General features: G+C 35.9%; 2 protein-coding genes across 2 annotated transcripts; both read right to left on the bottom strand.

Moving 5' to 3' along the window:
* Positions 1-6,092: 6,092 nt before the first annotated feature.
* On the bottom strand, positions 6,093-7,915 carry LOC112296037 (putative pectinesterase 53). The gene is made up of 2 exons (XM_024548121.3): positions 7,389-7,915; positions 6,093-7,131 (listed from the first exon to the last, which is right to left on the bottom strand). The coding sequence occupies exons 1-2, from the start codon at positions 7,727-7,729 to the stop codon at positions 6,369-6,371; spliced, it is 1,104 nt and encodes a 367-aa protein (XP_024403889.1). The 5' UTR covers positions 7,730-7,915; the 3' UTR covers positions 6,093-6,368.
* Positions 7,916-14,168: 6,253 nt separating this feature from the next.
* Positions 14,169-18,816, bottom strand: LOC112296036 (protein SLENDER RICE1-LIKE 1). The gene is made up of 2 exons (XM_024548120.3): positions 17,960-18,816; positions 14,169-16,524 (listed from the first exon to the last, which is right to left on the bottom strand). The coding sequence occupies exon 2, from the start codon at positions 16,448-16,450 to the stop codon at positions 14,789-14,791; it is 1,662 nt and encodes a 553-aa protein (XP_024403888.1). The 5' UTR covers positions 16,451-16,524; positions 17,960-18,816; the 3' UTR covers positions 14,169-14,788.
* Between the last annotated feature and the right edge of the window lie 659 nt (positions 18,817-19,475).

Raw genomic sequence — 19,475 nt, 5'->3', positions numbered from 1 at the left:
CATACTAGATTATATGCTCCTCTTAGATCTATTTTTGTATAGATCTTAGCTTGATTTAACTGGTCAAGGAGTCCTGATATCAAAGGTAATGGATACCTGTTCTTGATTGTGATCTTGTTGAGTCCTCGATAGTCAACACACATTCGTAAAGATCCATCTTTTTTCTTTACGAATAGAATTGGAGCTCCTGCTGGAGATTTTGAATGGCGTATGAAATTCTTCGCTAAATTTTCGTCAATATATGTCTTGAGTTCAGCCAACTCATCTTGCGATAAACTGTAAATTGGTCCAAATGGTGGCTGAGTTCCTTCCTTGAGATCGATTGAACAATCGTATGGACGATGCTTAGGAAGAATATCTGCATTCTTTTTCTCAAAAACGTCTTGATAATCCTGATATTGACTTGGAATGCCACTTGAAGTCTTTACGCTTTCAGAAATAGGTGCAGCATAAATAGCAAAAGTTGATCCTTCTTTTGCTGCATGTATAAATGCTTTTGCACCTATAGGTGCGAGTTTTATTATACTAGACTCATGGTTTTTTACTTGGTTAATAGAACTGTTACTAATGCTCTGAGGAAAATCAAGTTTAGGAGAAATCCAATCTATTCGAGGATTATACTTTTCTAACCATGATAAGCCTAAAATTACTGGATTAGAGGGAGATCTAACTATATTAAAAATTACGCAACTACTATGACCATTTATTACTACATCTACAGGAAGTGTTTCGTGAGTTACATCTCTAGAAGACAATGGACGACCATCTATGACTTCTACGTGTACAGGTTTAGTTTTTTGTATTAATGATATTCTATGACATCTAGCAAATTCTTCATCTAAAAAACAAGATGAGGCTCCTGAATCTACCAAGGCAGAGGCTTTGTAATTATTAGGTCCTAAACGCACATCTATTATAAAACAAGGAGATGGTTCTGAGGAGAGGATAGGACCTTTATTAGAAGTTGTACAAGATTCCAGCTGCACGGTCCCTATTGTAGCTGGACGTACTCGTTTTCCGACATACTGTCTTCTTTGACAACCGTACTCCTCATTTTGTAGTTACGTCGCTTCTTTGGACAATGTTGAGCAGTGTGCTTAGGTTCTCCATAATATAAGCACAATCCTTCTTGTCGACGACGAGACTTTTCTTGCTCAGTAAGAGGTTTGAAACGTACCGCATCAATTTGCATATCCTCTACTTCTGAAGGTATGTGTTGAGGAGACGTCGGTGTTGCCATTGAATTGTAGTAACGTTGAGGCCCACTTGTGCGACTCTCGGATCAAAATTCAAAAAGTCGATTGTCGCACTTCACAGCAAAGTCAATTGCTTGACTCAATGTTTGAGGATCAGGTAAATTAAGCATCAATTTCTTTACCTCATATTGTAATCCGTAGAGAAATTGACTCACAAGTGCGGCATCATCCCACTTGATATCAGTTGCAAGTTGTCGAAATTGCGAAGCATATAATGTTACTGATCGATTGCCTTGTCGCAAAATACGGATCTTGTTGGTTGCAACACGAATTGCATCATGTTCTCCAAACATGGATCAAAACTCCGCCAAAAAAGCGTTCAGATTATCCAATATTGGATCTCGTCGTTCAAGAAAAGATGAAAACCATGACAATGCTGAACCTGAAAGAAGTGTACCAATGAATCTTACTTGTGACCCTGGAGTTGGATAGCTCTGGGGTTGAAGTTCAATCACTAGTTGGACCTGATTGATGAATCCTCGAAACTTGGATCTGGTACCATCAAACTTCTCGGGCAAGGCAACTCTCGGTTCTCTAACACTCGAAGGGTGTTCCATTCTGGGAGAAGGGACATAGTTTGGTGCAGATGTTGAAGCAGCCCCAATCATCTCTATATCTTCACTTCCTACCATTCTTGTTGCTTCTTGTGGTGGTAAATTGAGTTGATGCATCGCAAGCATTAACTCCCTCAATTGTTCTTGCATCTGTGCCATTGCACTCTTCATTTCAACAAGCTCTGCCATAGTAGCACTTAGAAAAGAGAAGATGCCTAATAACGCTCAAAACAAATAGAAGAGAGGAATTGATAACAAAGAAAATACTAAGAACAATATCAGTTTAAAAGAGGGTAATCCGCAACTTCTAATGCGCTTATGTCTTATCAAGAAAAAGGGGTAATCCACTCTTAATCAAGAAAAGACAAAGCTCTGATATTGTAAGTGGACTCTTGTCAATCTGTCAAGGACAAGAACTCGATGAAAGCTAAAGAGTAAGTGAGACTTTTCTCAAAAAGAAATAGGACAAAATAGAAATATGTATATTAAGAAAGAAACTGGAATGGCTATTGCCAAAATACAAGAAAACTAGAGACCCTTGAAACTAGACTAGAAGCAAGAAAGGAGTTGACAAGAGTGAAGAGGGCTTCACTCTTGCTTCTATATATACTATCTAACTAGAAGCCACGTGGCGATGTTCTATAAGACCTCCAATATATGTTGACTTTCTAGGCCACATGCCTTTGCTTGCAAGGCAAGTTTTCTATGGATGGACCACGTAGTTAGCTTGTTCTTTAAGCTTCTAACATGCGTGGCACATGGCTAACTTGTTGACCAAGTTTCTAACCTAAAAGTCAACTATAGACTCCTATAAAGTCAAAGCAGCGTCTATGAAGCTTCTAAGAAGCTTCTCTAGAAGATATTACACAATTAACCTACTTTTACATACTTTTATCTATTCATATAGGTAATTATATGTATGTCCGTGACAGTTCTTCAGTCTCGATAACACATCTCTTCGAGCTCTAGCTCACCTCTCTAGTGTTGTTCTTGTATTCATATGATTAATCTAGTTCCTACCAGTTCTTCTTGAACTTCTTGTTAGATCTCGAGCTTGTATTTCTATGTCCGTGACACCATATCATAAGTAAGTACTAAATTATTCTAATAAAATCATAAGTAAATTCTATAGTGTATTTAAAACCACAATAATTATTAATCTAACAATTGGTCTTGATTTAAATTTATCACACTTTTCAATCTACTAATTTGACAATAAGCACAAAAAAATTTAAGAAAAATAAATTTAAAAATTAGAAGAAAATTTACATAACTTGCTTGAGTGTTGGTCGTGTTTTTTATTTAACATTCAAAATCTAATTTCTAAGACTTTAATTCACTTGAATTTTAATTATTTTTAATTTAAATATCTAATTGATTTCAGCTTCATATTGTATATCTGATATAACTACATTCATAAATCAAAAAAATTGTTAAAAAACTTATTCATTTTTTCAAAATGTAATCTTTTTTATATCCCACAAAAAAATAGAGTCACCTAAAATAACCATGACTTTGCAAGGCTCTTTCAAAATCATATTCTACTGAAATTTCTAAAACTAAATCTCTAAAAAACTCTATTAAGTTTGCTTTCAAATTCTATCCTCTATTTTAAAAAAGAAGCTCTATTTTGCCATAGGTATACAATTTTGTGGCTTAAGGCATGGTTTTGACCTTTATTCACAACTGATCCTCTCCAAGTATTAATCTAAGATTTTTTAGATAACTTTATTAGAAGCTACTCTTTATATTCACTTAAAGATACCTACAATATTATTTTTATTGATCTACTTTGTTTTATCTTATCTATGGCTCTATAAATAAATATAAGCCATTTTTACAAAAAAAACAACATTAATAATAAACTATTTTTACTACCTCTCTAATTTTTATCTATTATTATAAAGTAATTTTTCATCATATTTTCAATTGTATTATTATATAATATAATATTTTTTTTTTATTATCTAATAGCTATGTTACAACACAATACTAAATAAAAGATATTGTTGTAATCTATAAAATATAAAAAAATCAATAATTTTTTAATATAACACTATTCTTTTAACTATTTGTAATTTTTATAACATATTAAAAAAAAGTTATTGAAGCTACAATAAAATTATTTTTTTATCTCTTACAAACTGTATTAGATCTATTAATTTAATACAATAAAATTAACGTCTAAAATTTATTAATAATAATTAGATTTTGAGCACATTTTTAATTATGCTATAGTACTTGCTACACTTTGTATAGAGGGATTTGAAGACTCAACCTTATATTGATTGTCAAATGACTACTACCTTGTAAAGGCGAATTACAGATCTAACCTTCTAAACTAATTTAAAGTATTTACAAGAAAGGCATTAGGTTGACATACCTAGCCCAAACTTCTAACTATAGATTTGAACCTACCAAATCATCATCCAAACAGAGAAAGTAAGTAAATGCTTTGTCTCTCTTAGTACTCTCTTTATATTTTATTTTTCTTCTTTTATTTGTTCTTTTTTAGCTACTAATTTTATTGACTTGAACACTAAACTAAGCTTGTATTTGTGATTTTGTATTAAATTAATATAAAAAACGTGACTTAACATTTTGGCTACAACAACTATATACATAGTTTATTTTGACTAACAAATGACTATATATAAATAATTATATAATATTTAAATATATAATATTATTATAAAAATAAGAAACAAAATATTAAAGTAGAGGTCATGCTATATCTTAGATGTTGTATCTAAATATGATCACATTAGATACATTACAATAAATTCATTAGTCTTTAAAAAAAATAACTTTAAAAAACATATACACACACACACACACACACATATATATATATATATATATATATATATTTATTTATTGTTAAAATAATCTAAGACTCTACTAAAAATTTACTATAAAATCTACAATTCAAAAATTTATTATTTTGATTTTCAAATAGAATGTTAAAAAACCATTGGCAACTACAAACCTATTATATTTCTAAACGTCACATACAAAACTTTATTTAAAAACTAATTTTGACTACTAACTTTATTTTTCTTCTTTTGGCATATATTCAATAATGTGGTACTTCTCTACAAAACCACAACTTGGATTGAATATTAATAACATAAATTCTTTCAATTACTAATAAAAGGTCTTTTAGTTAATAGAGCCAACAACTACAAGAGATCTATTCAGTAACAAAAAAAAAATAATAAAAAATAAAAATCTTGTAAAGAAAAGATATCGAATTAGAAACTTCAGAAGATGTCAATAATTGGATTGATAATATTCCAATCTACAACTGAATCATCTTTACACGTAAGATCTTCAAACAGCAAGGCTCGTATATCAACAGAGATTCTTGCTCAATGTATGAATTAGCCAAGTGAAAGAAATTGATTAGAAATCGAAAGACTTCTATTGACCAAATTAACACAATCTATGCAAATATAATGCTAAAAGATGTAGAAATCCTAGTGGAATCAGGACGAATCCCGGCGGTGCTGTTGACCGATTCCGACCAGCAGAGTTGCTACGAACACGAGCCTGCCTGGGGAAGAATCTCTAGACGCCGTCGCAATGAAGCAGGACAACCGGCAGCTCAAACAAAAACTAGCTGAGCGGAAGCTTCAAATTGATCTTGTATTCAAAGATGAATCTCTGGGCCGGATTCAGACCACAAGTACAGATAACTCAATGTTTCGTATGTTGGCAGCGATCCACGGTTGCAATATGGAACGCAAAAGATGTCGCTACACACGAATGGTTGGCAGTGCTTCGCTCGGATTAGAAATGTAGTTGTGTATAATGACGCTGCTGCAATAGAAATGAAAAATTTGGTAGATATTCATTGCGTTTTCTGTTTGTTGAGAATCTTGTGTGGGGACAGAGAAAAATGAAGAGTCAGAAGAATGTGGACTTCTCTTCACTCTGTGTTAGTATACTGGCGGAGTAGATATAGTTGTTACGAGGAAGCAATACGAATTAAAGGAGGTTATTTTGTACTTCCGTGCATTTAAGGGTATTTTCATGAAGGATGCTGTTGGGGCATTAATCTACATCAGATCTAAACTGGGTTGGATTTACTGTCCCCATTGACTGCTAGCTGAATTGAATCTTGTATCATTCTAAGCCGATATCGCAACACGGCGCTCAAAGGAGGATTCGCTCTCAGATGGACGACAGGACGGAGTATAAGAGTCACAGCATCGGGATCTTAATTCGTGTGTCACGGGGTGTTCGGGGGTTGAAGTCAATTCTGAGTAGAACTCCGACGTGAGCTAGATGTATTTTCCACATAAATCAATTATTCAATTCAATTACAAAAGAATCGTTCTCAAAAGAATGAAGGACACGGCACCAATCGATATCCCGGCGTGCTCATGGGGCTGATAGAAACCCTTTCTAGCTCGTCTTCGCTAAGAGTCACTGCTGAAATCAAATAATACTACTCGCTTCCTGATCCAGTACGGTACGCTATGCCAAGTCTCAGGCAATTCTGACGCCTCTATCAATATTATCCACACTTACATACAGCGTAGACAGATAAAATCTACCATCCAAGCCAATTCTTTCCATTGATAAACTTAACAGTGGAAAATGGCTCAGCTTCCTTCTTCGTCAAAGCCCTCGACCATTTCGCGCGACCCTTCCTGTTAGCACCTGGTCCGGAGCACAGGTACTCGCCGTAGTATACCGTCTTATGCCTGGCGGGATCGTTCCAGTCTTGCCATCCGATGGGCAGAATCATATTCTGCATGTAGCACCTGATGAAGACGACGCGAGAGTGTGTGCCCCAAGCGCGTCCCAAGTAGATGGTACCTGATCCTGTGATTTTGCACCCAACAAATGAGAACCCGGTCGCTTCCTTGTTGCTCTCTCTCTTCTGCGCCGTAATCGACCCACTATTTTTGAACGCTATAGAATTGATATGGCACTTGTGGAACAGTGCTCGCGCATTTCCGAAGATCCAGTCAATAGAACCCTGAATATAGCAGTTGCGGTAGTACTGACGCCCCTCCTTGGCGTACAAGGTGTCCTGGGCTCCGTAGAAGTAGCATCGGTAGAACGCCGCTTTGTCACCCTGCACTCGCAGAGCCACGGCCTGCTTCCCTACAGCACCACCTGGGGGTGCGGGTGCTGAGTTGACGAATGTGCAGTCCGTAGCCAGAAAGTTATCGGACTCAACAGCGGTGGAAGCACTCTTTGACGTTCCCCCGGCCATCTCGGCGGTGTCGCCCCAGACCAAGATCGTCCTCCTTCCAGAGCATTTGAAGTGAATGTTGGCTTTGGTCTTGGGAACCAGCAACTTTTCCCTGCGCCACAACCAACATCACTTCATGAAGTGCAAAACATTCCAGGCATTAATCCATTTCTTACGGGGCATGCATCAATGTTTCAATCTAATCTAGCCTGATTCTTCACGGACCCCAACAAGAACAAGTACTGGTACAAGTTCATGTATAGCAAAATATCCTAACATTAGCCTGTGATTATACACGACTAGTGGAATCCCCATACCATTCACGCAATACAATCCTGCTCGAATCATCACGGAGAATAGATGCCATACCTGTAGACACCGTTCTTGATTTGAATGACGAAGCGCTTCTTGTTTCCCACTGGCACCGCATCGATAGCCTGTTGAATCTTCCTGAAATCACCTTTCCCAGACTTGTCCACGACGATGACGCGGCTCTTGCCGGATGCTTGACTACCCACTGCGTCGTCAGCTACATCAAGCGCCTCCTGATCTGGAACTTCGTTTTCGCCTTTTTCAATGTTCGATTTCATCATCCCCATCCAAGTATCGAAATCAATATCATCTGCGTCATTTGCTCCAGATGCCGCGACCAAACAAGCAGCCACCAGGCCGAACAACAACACGTACCCGTAACTACGAAGGGATGCCATTGCAAGCAGACTGTGGAAAAATCCACAGTGGGTCTATCGATAAACACAACCTGTGCCCAGAATCTATTAAGAACTGATATTCAGCGCCTACCAACCCAGCGAGCGAGGTACACAATGTCACTTGCCACTGAACTAGAGCAGCTGAGTCGAGTCTACTCCACCCTCACAATCGAGAGAACTGCAAGAGAATCCGAGAGGACTGTCGACGCTTTCAGCTGCGAGTCCTTATAAGCATCACAGAAACACCCAGCGCGTGAAAAATCCTCGTGTCGATGCAACCTTGTGACGCTGAATCCGAGAGGGAGCGATCCGTAGAGGTCGGCATAGACAGCGGGGAAGGGCTCCGCGTGATTTCGTCCGATCGAGCGAGGGTGGATTTACGGTGCCACCGGAGCTACGAAGCATCGCCACCCCGCGCACGACCACCACCACACTAAAGATTTCATGTTTGCTTCGAAGCGAATGTTACTGAATTCATTAAGTTGTGTGTACTGCTTCCTACTTGGGTCGTTTGTTTTAAAAAATTCTTTCGAACTACGATTCATTGCCTTCTTCGTTTGTTTTCTTCCTTTGGCTTAATATGTTGGGAGACTCTGTCTAATTGCAACTCTCGTCTTTACGATGTCTAGAAAAGAGTACATTGCATTTGTTTGCTTAGCATCAGCGATGCTTTGAAATCTTTCGTGTGGCAATAGCTTTGAAATTTGATAATAGGGATGATAATAACAATGATATTATAAAACACTACACATATTCATCAAAATGTTTGTGGGTTGTGTGCATTACCATGCAAAAGATATAATTAATTTTTGCTTCGACATTAATAAAAATTTAAACAAGGTTGTGAAGAAACGAAATCATCCTCTTTTTTTTTCCTTTTTTTTTTTTTTTTTTTTCTTTCAAACAAGTTAAGTTATATTTTTGTATCAATTTTCTGATATGCACATGTAAATAATTTTGTAAATGTGAAGATGTCTTACAAACCTTCCTAATCCACTCACCATCCAACGTTCATCCACGTTGTGTGCTGACATACATTTATCTACATTGGTTGTTTTGGTGGCAACTACTCCTCTGAACGCGAGAAGCCTGCCCAGGGCTTCCACGGTCCGCGTCGAGCCTGCTCTCGAGGATTTCGCCGCGTGAAATCCCCTGGGAAAAAATCCAAATCTGCCAGGAGCTCCGCCAAAATTCAAATTCATAATTCAACAACGGAGACCGCATTCTATTTGTGTCCAGATCAGTTAAGAAGCTTGTAGGCTTCGATAGGGAAGCTCTTAAATTATCGAAGTCCTCGGAGCTTATTCTGCTCCATCTCACCTGGAAAGTATGACTGCATTCCGCCACTGATCCAGCACATGCAAGTATAATTAGAACGTGCTCACCAGTTCGCGCTGCAGCACCTGGCCTTATCCTTCACTCGCTGCTCACGTCGTGATGGATCCCCGGGCACACCCCTAGTCTAGCTACCGTTCCACTTGCCCAGATAGGTTCTGGTTCCCCTTTGAGGGCGAGGTTCAGGGTTATTCCAGGACGCTCCGGAGTATTTGCAGGAGCTTCTAAGAGTACCGCTCAGAATCGGACACGACATCTGACCTCCGGGACCGCCGCAGTTCGATGGATACCACCTGTTACAGTGCGTCCGACGCAGGGCGAATTAGGTTCAACTCGGCAGGTGGACCGCCAACTTTGAGAACACCCAGCTCAGGTTCTTCACATCGCATTGAAGTAGGTCGCCAACCGAGCTTCTGATACGCCACTTTTTGAACAATCGAGGGTTACTTTTCCCAGCCCTTCGACACAAAATTGTTGATATGGCCCTTAAGAGGAGTTACGGCATCTTGTCTTCACCTGAATCAAAATGCGCTCTTCAAAAATTGGTGTGAAGCACGCGCATCCTATGACTTCTGAATCGGCTCTTTGTCGAAATTATGAGACACTTCTTCTTTTTCCCGCAAAGATCATCACCATTCATTTGTGAAGTTCAGCTTCTTGTCTTCGAGGATTCTCCTCCATTGCTTTGATTCAATCGCTGCTAGAAAACTCTCCTTTGTTGGGCAGAGCTTGTGTCTTCATCCACAAAATATAAATCTTGATGAAGTATTCGAACTGCATTTGGAAAATTGTGGCGTACACTAATCCATGTGCGTGTGTGTGGATATATATATATATATATTTATTTATTTATTTATTTGTATTTAATTTTGAAAAATTGTGCCATAAAATAATCCATGTGTATGTCGAAACATATATATATATATATATATATATATATAAAAATTCATATATTTTTTTGATCTTATTTTTGTTTTATTTTGAAGTATATCCAATGCATTGATTAGAGATGTTAAGAACAATACATTCATACATCTAATATCTAATACTTTGGTATTAAGGTGATATTGAAGTATTCTTACTTGGAAGTTAGTTCAAGCTAACTTCAATAAGACATATTGTTATTTTGTATAATTATTTAGCTATATGGAATTAATTCTTCTTTAGTATTATTCTATTGTGATATACACCTAGCATTTTATTTTTCATCTATGATTTGTTAAAGCTATGAAACAAATTCTTAGCAAAATAGTTTCAAGTCTCTTAAACTTAAGTGGGATAAAAATAATTTATTTCTATGAGGAGGCTAGCCATGGGCCAACTCTTCAAAAAGTAGTGGTTAATTTATATTGAATCAAAGCAATGGAAGAGAATCTAAGTGTCTTAGTTTTAGTTTAATTTAAAAATAGCTTCTTAAAAATATGAAACTTACACATCAGGTTTTAATAATTATATGACATATCAAAGAGAATCTAAAAATTCAATCTATATCTAAAAAGTTTCTTTGATATTCTTTTAAATAAGATATTATCTTTTAGTATGTTTTTAGTTATTTCTAATTATTTGAAGTTTATACTAACATCTATTATATTTTTATGTAGTTGAAAAATATTATTTTATAAATTAAATAAAATATTTAATAAAATATAAGCTATTAGATTCTTCTATGATAAAACAAAGATATACTTGTAATAATTTTTATTATTAGATATATTTCAAAAAACTAAAAAATACTAAATAATATGACTATATATACAATGGTGAATACTAGACTAAATATCTTATGTATTTGAATTATAAGACAAATATATAACAAATCTAATAAACAAAAAAACCATGAAAGCATAATAAAATATATTTTTTCTATTTAAAATAAACTACAAATATTTGCATCATTTCAAGTAATATATATATATATATATATATATATATATATATATCATAAGATCTATTAATATTGATTTTTTAGAAGATTTAGAAAATTATTGATCTATAATATGTTATGAATTTAGAATAATTAGTCAACCTTGAGTTAGAAGTCTATATTTTATGAAAATATAATTATTTTAAAAATAAAAGTAAAACTTATATTTATTATAAAAATAACTAAATAATTCATGTTAAAAATAAATAATATGTCTTAATTTTTATATCTTTATTTTATTATAAAAAATAAAATTCAAAATATTTATTTATGAACAATTGAATTCAAAACGTTTTGCTACTATAAATATAAAAAAGACAAAGATTAAAATTTGAAGAAATTTGATGGAATAAAATCAAAATTTTAATAATTTTTGTAAAAAATCAAGTTCTATTTAAGATTGCATCTTTTTCAATAGCTTAATGAATTTACTCAAGTTGGATTTATAAGCACACTTCTATTTAGAAGTGATGTCTTTTAGTTTGTATCTTTGATGATAATAGATTTATAACTCCTATATGATTTAAATTCATTCTTAGAAATGTTTGAAGCCACATTTAAAGAAAGTGATAAAAAAAAAGTAGCAAAGATCAAACTTCTATTTTTATAATAAAGATTATAATTAGCTATCATATATATTTTTGAATTCTAAAACCTTGCTTGCAACATAGATTAAAATAATAAAGTCCTTACCAATCAATTTTGATATGGATTAAAAAATTATATGAAAGATTTATTATTGATAATGCCAAAAGAAAATTCATAATAAATAATATTTTTTAAGAATATTTAAATAATTTTATTGTATGTTATCTAAATAATATATTAATTTATTCTAAGTACACAAAAAGTATGATCTTCATCTTTTTTATGTATTATAGTTAGTTATAGATGTAGGATTATATACTAAGATAAAAAAGTGTATATTTTACATAATTTAAATTGACTTCTTAAGATATAATATTTCAAATGATGGCCTTATGATGGATCTTAAGAAAATTCAACCTGTTATAGATTGGAAGATTTTAAGAACAATAAAATATGTACCATGTTATTTGGAATTTTCCAATTATTATTGGATTTTTATCTAGAATCTTTTTCAATCTGCAGTTTGATTCACACATTTGAATTATAAAGACAAACTTAAGTAGAATAAAAAAATTCAAGTAAAATTTAAAATTCTAAAAATAAAATTTATTACAACCTCAATCTTATTTTGTATTGATTTTTTTAAAGCATTTTTTTTTTATAGAAACAAGTTTGCCTTTGATTTGATAATATCACAAATAAGAATAGATGATAAACTCTACTAGATAGCTTTTTATTCAAAAAAAATTCAAGCAAACAAGATTATTATAAGATCCACAACAATGAAATTTTAGTAATTATAGATTCACTTAAAAAATTACGTCATCATCTAGAAGGTGCTTCAAGTCCATAGACTATTTACACAAATTATAAGAATCTCAAGTATTTTATATCAATATCTATTTTGAATCATCACAAAGCCTATTAGAGCATGTCTTTATGAAGTTTTGAATTCAAAATTACTTATTAAGTAGGAAAACAACAAGGTTTATTAAACATCTTTTTTAGACATTCTTATCTTCTACCAAAAGAAGGAGATGCAACCTATAATCAATAACAAATAATTTTTTTGAAGCTAGAGTAATTCCATCATTGAATTATAAAATCAACATTGACTATTGATTTAATCTTTCTTAAGCAAGTTCAATCAAACATGTTCTTAAATTCTTTTATTAATAATATTAAGAATAATTCTTTTAAATTTCATGATATTTCTAAGTTTTAATTTTAAAATATATTTTTTTTTCAAGAGATGCTTATATATCTAAAAGGTGAAGCACAATTATGTGTTCTTCAAGCTTATCATAAGTTTTTAGTTACATGACATTTTTGGTACAATAAGATTTTAGAGCTAATATCAAGAATTTTTTGTTAGTCTTAAATGTAGAAGACACTTAAAGACTTTGTACAATTATGTGATGTTTGTTTAAGAATAAAAAATTCCTTATTATTATTCTTAAGGATTTTTTCAACGACTACCTATGCTAGCAAAATCATTTTCTTTTGTTTCTATAAATTTTATCACAAATCTTCTAATTTCAAGTTTAAATGACTATATATTTGTGATAGTAGATTGTTTCACTAACATCATATATTTTGTACAATATGCAAAAACTATCATATGTAAAGAAACAACTAAATTTTTATTTAACAATATTTGTTGCTATCATAGAATTATATCAAATAGAAGAATTCAATTTAATCAATTATGACAAATTGATATATGGCTAAATTTATTATTATTTTTATTTTATATTTTTCAAATATAAATATAAAAATTTACATTATATTTTAAAAAATTGGAAAAAATATATTAATTTTAAAATATTTGATAATTATTTTTACAAAATAATAATAACAATTTTTTTATAAAAAAATTATATAAAAATTATAAAAAAATATTTATTCTTATATAAATTTTTAAAAATAAAGATAATTGCAAAAATATTATGAAATAAATGTTATTAGGTATATAAAATTAGATAGTTTTAAACAAGTATTAGAATTTTAAAAAGAAAACATTAACCCATTTGAATATAGCATCAATTTTACTTTTATATATATTACTTAATGAAAGTAGAAGTTTTTTTTTAGAACCATATAGATTGTACATCAAGTATTGAACTTTTAAATTACTTCTATAATATCTTTCTAGACATGTAAAAATTTGAACAAAAATTTGTAGAACCACTTGATATTTATAATAACAACTAGAAATCTATTTTTTGTCTAATTATTTGTTTGAATTATCCTCAAAAATATGTTACTTATCTAAAAAAAAAAATCTACTTACATTTACTTCTATTTATTGAAGTACTGTATGTACTTATGACACAAGTAATTAAATTTAAATGCAATACTTATATCCAATAACTCAATTAACTATGCAATTACCACATGCATTTAGCCGAATTCTTTGCACACTTTGCTTCCTCAGAACGAATTGATGCATACCAGCAGGAAGGACTATTTTTTTACAAGAATACAATGCAATATTATCATTCATAACTTTGCTTGAAAGAAGAAAGATCCCTAAGCAATGGCTTTCTCCATCTCTCTCACAACATCTGGTTGCCAGTTTCACTCATCGTCAACTTGCAAGCTCGCCACTAATTTCCATCAGAAATTAGTTTTAGTCATCGAGCTGGGTTCTCATAGCATTACAGCGCAAACACTTACATTGAAGATTGAGTTCCTGCATACTGGGTTGGGTCTCGCAGTCATCTGATCAACTCCTAATGAGTTCATCAACAGCTATGAGCGCACACAGTGTGGTGAAGGTGCAAGTGGTTGGGTTGGACGGGATTGAGAATCAATTTCTCTGGAGATATCGTTGAGTATGCAATGCACATCACCGATACTAAGGTACATCTCCAGAGCCTGTCTCGATGGTCTACCACGGATGATTCTACTGCAGGACGATTTTAGGATGAGGTTGTGTCGGTCGCAATTACTACCTCACATAGCGTTTGAGTTCTTTCTCAAGTTACGTGATCGAGTTGACTTGTTTTATGGTGGCGGAACAACGAAGCTGTGTACTGACCGCAAACACTAGTCAGATGGAATTGATCCAGCAACTGCACTATGGATCTGATGAAGGTTCAATGCATTGTGTGCTCGTTTCAATCATCGAACCGCATTGAAAACAGGGTTGCGTGTATGGTTGTTACTGAGGTAATCGTTTCGCAACGTCGATTGAAACTTGGGATTGATCATGCACATTTCCATGCAGAAGCCGCGATCAGAGGGCGTGAGTGCCATCCAAGAGTCAGGCAACCCAGTTTTTCTTCGACCCTGTAGCCTTCGCCAGAGAACATAGTTAGCAGCATGCTGGCCTGCTTGAAAGCATTCAGGCCCAGCTGAATCGGCCGGTAACCAGCCTTCAACAATCTCAACCGCCATTGGAATAAATTTTCATGCCGCTCAGTGCGAGCACCATCCTCACAAGCTACAATGTTGTAGATTTCTCGGCCGAGGTACATCTCAATTAGGACTTGTTCGTTGTTCTCGGAAGGCAAGTTGCACGCTTCCAGCGCGTCGAACATGGTTGAATAATAGTGTAAAGCCTCTATAAACCTACCCAGAAACGAGGGTTGGTTGTGGTTAGCCTCGTGTTCAACAATAGTAAAAATTTTGGGCTTCAATTCACGAACTAAGAGCAGAACCGCGTCGATAGGAGCTTCAGGTCCGGCAGAATATAGTAGCTTGTGCAGCTGTAACACAGAATTCACTGCAACCGCTTCGCCATGGCGTATCTGAAGCATCCATGGTTTGATGTCGTCAAGCTTTACAGCGATCACCCCCCTAAACTCGAAATCCACTCTGACGGTTTTCGCTAATTCGGCCAACTTCGTGCCAATCTCTTGCAACGTATCGCTTCCGCTAGGTTGTGGGGGTCCAATGCCTGTCAGCCGCAGACGCGGAGGGCCACCCTGCCGGAGAGAGAGAGCCTGGATCAGAGCCGGCCACTGCAACCCCTGCATTAGATTGAAATCAATCACATGAACCTCCTTCAGCCCTGTGACAGCCTCAAGAATGGCTTGATTAGCAGTGAAATGCGCGAATCTTAGAAACGGGCACGACTCGTAGAAGTAAAAGTGCAACAACCCTAAGAGAGAATCTGACTGATTACTGCTGCTGTTGTTGCCGCTGGAGGAAGCGACCCCGTAAATTCTTCGAGTCAACGCACCGATGAAGTGAGTTGCCACTTTGCCCATAGGTCCTGGTGGCAGACTAAGCAGCTCGATCCGACGGAGAGTCTCCTCTGCGAAACTAAGGTTCCCTCGTTGGATGGATTCCGCACATGCCAGCAAAGAATGCACCAATTGAATGCCATTGTTCTCATCCTCGCCCATTTTATTGAGTTGCTGCTCTAAACCTGCTGCAGTGGTACGAATGGCATTTACTTGCGACGTGCCATTATGAGGAGCCGTCGAAGATTTATTCCTAGCAGCAGAAGTATCTTGGAACTGGACATTTGAAAGCCTATGTGATCCCGTTTCCAACAATGAATCACGGCAGGAGCTAGCGTCATGATCATTTTTTAGGAAAGAACCTTCTAAAAGTCCATGCTGCTGCTGCGGCGCCATTATTGGACAGGCGGTGTTGGAAGAAAGTTCCTCAATCATGCAGTCAATCCATCCCGCCAGATCAGTGGAGCAATTGCTAACTGCCTGTGAGCTAGAGCCCAATGTGTAATAAGCAGGAATGTTAAGTGAATCTTGAGATACTGAGCCTAAGGAAGTGTGCAGCTCCTCCAACTGCTGCACTGCATCGGATGCTTGTGTAAATTTATCATGCCTGAGTCGCCCATCCACAAGAGTCCCACCAGTCGGCTTCCAGCGACTGCCACCTGGAGAGTACTGATACGCCATGTGCAACTCTGTTTCATTACCGACTCAGGTTGCATTCCCGACTGTTCTAACCAACAAGAACATTGATGGATATCCTGCAAGACATCACGCCCATAAATTTCTGCACTGTCTCATCTGTAGCCTGATGCTTTTGATTCAGCCAATGAAAGAATCACGGACTATCACAATTTGTTAGCATCTTTATCAGGAATACACAGAATGCTACTATCCTTCATTGGATGGATCCCCCACATGCAAAAAAGATGATTAGGAGTTGATCTGGCGCAATTAGCCAGCAATCAAGCATACGAGATTGTAGAAACTAAATGAAATATAAACTATGTAGGACTTGAATACAAGAATTCGTAACCAGGCAGCCTTATTTCGGAAAAAAATACATACCAGTCCAAAAGGTGTAAACAAAGTCATGAGAATAACGTCAATGACAAGAGCTCGTGAACTGGAGACACGTTCACAAGTCATCTATAAACAATACCTGCTCCTATGTCAGTTTAAATTAGGAATCAAGTCGGGGGAATCCTGGGGTACTTATAAGCATTAAAGTTTGAACTTGAGATGTTCAATCCCTGTGCCATATGTATAAAGCCACGATATGAGCACACCAACTGGGTTATTAAGGCTTGATGTTCCATCATAGAAATTAATGTTCATGAGATGGTTCTACTCTCTCACCTACCGTCTTCTTCACCGCTAGAGGATACTGGCTTTAATTATTTGACCCAGTCTAAGGATAATCGGTGTTGTAACATAAGATTAAAATACTGGCACAAGGCTGAACACTATTGTCTGGCAGTAACAACCAAGTTATCTACGAGCAGCATTGCTCCGCCCTATGAAATCACGTACATGATATCTTTTACTAATCATGCAACTTGAGAAATTACGGAATGAGCCTGAAAGGACTAAGAAACTCGAGTTTCATGATTATCATTGAAACATTGGTCTGTAAAAAGTGTAACTCTTCTATAGCAACCAAAGCTAACAAGGATTGTCCTCATGTTCCTCGAAGTGCATTTGCCTCTCGAGAGATACAAACTGCTCCTCCCTGAAGAAACTGAAATTGTCAAGGTGACCCTGACCTGGTATCCAGCACTTAGGAAACAAGGCCGTCCAGATTCGCGCAAACAACGTAATTCTAAGAAAACTTAACCTATAAGGAATTAGAAATGACGACTTAAGTGCGAGCGTGCCATTTCTGTTGGACATACACCTGTCTACCAGACCAAGGAGAGGACAATTCTCTATTCCAGAACCAAAGTGAGGAGGACAGCCTCTTCGTTAATTCGTTAACGCAGGGATCAAAGGAGCAGGGCTTTATTGATAATCAGCACTGTGGTAACATTCAGTGCTGCCTTCTACATATCGCAGCCTAGCCCACGGAACATAACAAGCAAACTCCAACTTTATCAAAGGCACAACAGTTTCATGTGCGTGACTAACATACAAGATTTAAGTGGCTCAATGAAAAGGAGAAGTCAACTCATGTTAAGTGATTTCTCAGAAAATCACCTTGTTGAGAATCCAACTTCAGTGGAATAGCTTTGTGAAGAAGATGACGATGTGAATGGTCATACGCCCACGGCGCAAGACAGACATAAGTCAGTGTAAGCTCATGACCGGGACACATGAGCCAAAACCAGTACCACTTCCAGGAATTCTCACAAATGCTCCCAAAACTCTCAAACTCCAGCAGCTAACCGTAACCCCATAATGACATCCTAAAGTTCAAAAACTCCCGGATAAGATTACTCATACAGCAATTTCACAGTCACCTTGGAGGCAAGGGCGAAGGCAAACGGTGCAACGTGACCTTTCAATTCATGAACAAACACTGAAACCGTAATCAAGGCTTCAATTCTCAAGATGCTAGCTCGATTGGGAACAACCACCACATTGCAGAGTGGCAAGTCATTACATCCCGCTTAACACTTCATACTGCTCTATTCCCACCATGACGAGGAAGATAACTACAGTCAACACAAGAAATACAATTCTCCGTCACGAGCCTTCCCCCGAGGATCTACACCATAGGAACTGTTGTACAAACTCCTTCCAGAAAGAACAACGCCTCACGCAACCTCGGTAACCTCTGTACAGCACTCTTTCGTCTTACACTTCGTACAGCATTTCTCCTTCTCACAACTGCAACATTCGCATATCTCCTACCGCACACAACTGACCATAGCATGCCATGGAAATACGAGATAATAGGCTGGCTAAGACAGGGAGGCGGAACAGGGGAGTAGAAGCAGAGAAATTGAAGTAGCAACGGACTGAAGCAAGGGAAAAATCATTGCGGGTAGTAGGGGAGGCCTTTCCAACACACAATGGTGAGCGAGACGATCTCTCTCTCTCTCTCTCTCTCTCTCTCTGAGGCGGGGACGGACCGGGAGAGAGGAATTTTCATACCGTTTTTCATATTTTAAATCTCACATTCATTTCTATGAAAAAATCACACAATCTAATTAAAAGTTTTTCTGTCCAAAAAATCTACTTCTATTATCCATTAAAATGAAATAATTGTCTTCTTGAGATAGATAGCAGCATCCTCAAACTTAACATGGAATTAATTTCCTTAAAGCATTTCGTTTCATAATTATTATTATTTTTTATTTTTTTAAGATATGAATTAAAACAAGACTCATTCTTAATAAGATTATTTTATAAGAATATTTATAAGGATTGCTTGCACATCCTTGTGCGTATTCGACTTGGATCTGATACATTCCAAGTACCATTCATTCTATATTTACTTCGTATTCGTATTCCAAAGTATTGAACGTCGGGGACTCAAGAATGAGCTGCCATTGTGTGGAGGAAAGAATATACCGCCTTCGTGTACGTATTAATGTACGTATGTATGCGTGACATGCAATGATTGGATAAGAGTGACATGTCACTCTTATGCACGGGAAAGTGACACGTGGCAGATCCGTCCGAGGTGGAGGATAAGAGCGGGAGGGACAATGGGAGCAGGGTCCTTGTCTTTGGTTTCCCGCCAATACCTCCTGGTCCTCAGAATCCA

The sequence above is a fragment of the Physcomitrium patens genome, chromosome 19 (genome assembly GCF_059467195.1).
Source record: "Physcomitrium patens ecotype Gransden chromosome 19, ASM5946719v1, whole genome shotgun sequence".
Taxonomy (NCBI): domain Eukaryota; kingdom Viridiplantae; phylum Streptophyta; class Bryopsida; order Funariales; family Funariaceae; genus Physcomitrium; species Physcomitrium patens.
The sequence above is the reverse complement of the archived record's forward strand: the minus strand, read 5'-3'. Positions and strand labels throughout refer to the sequence as shown.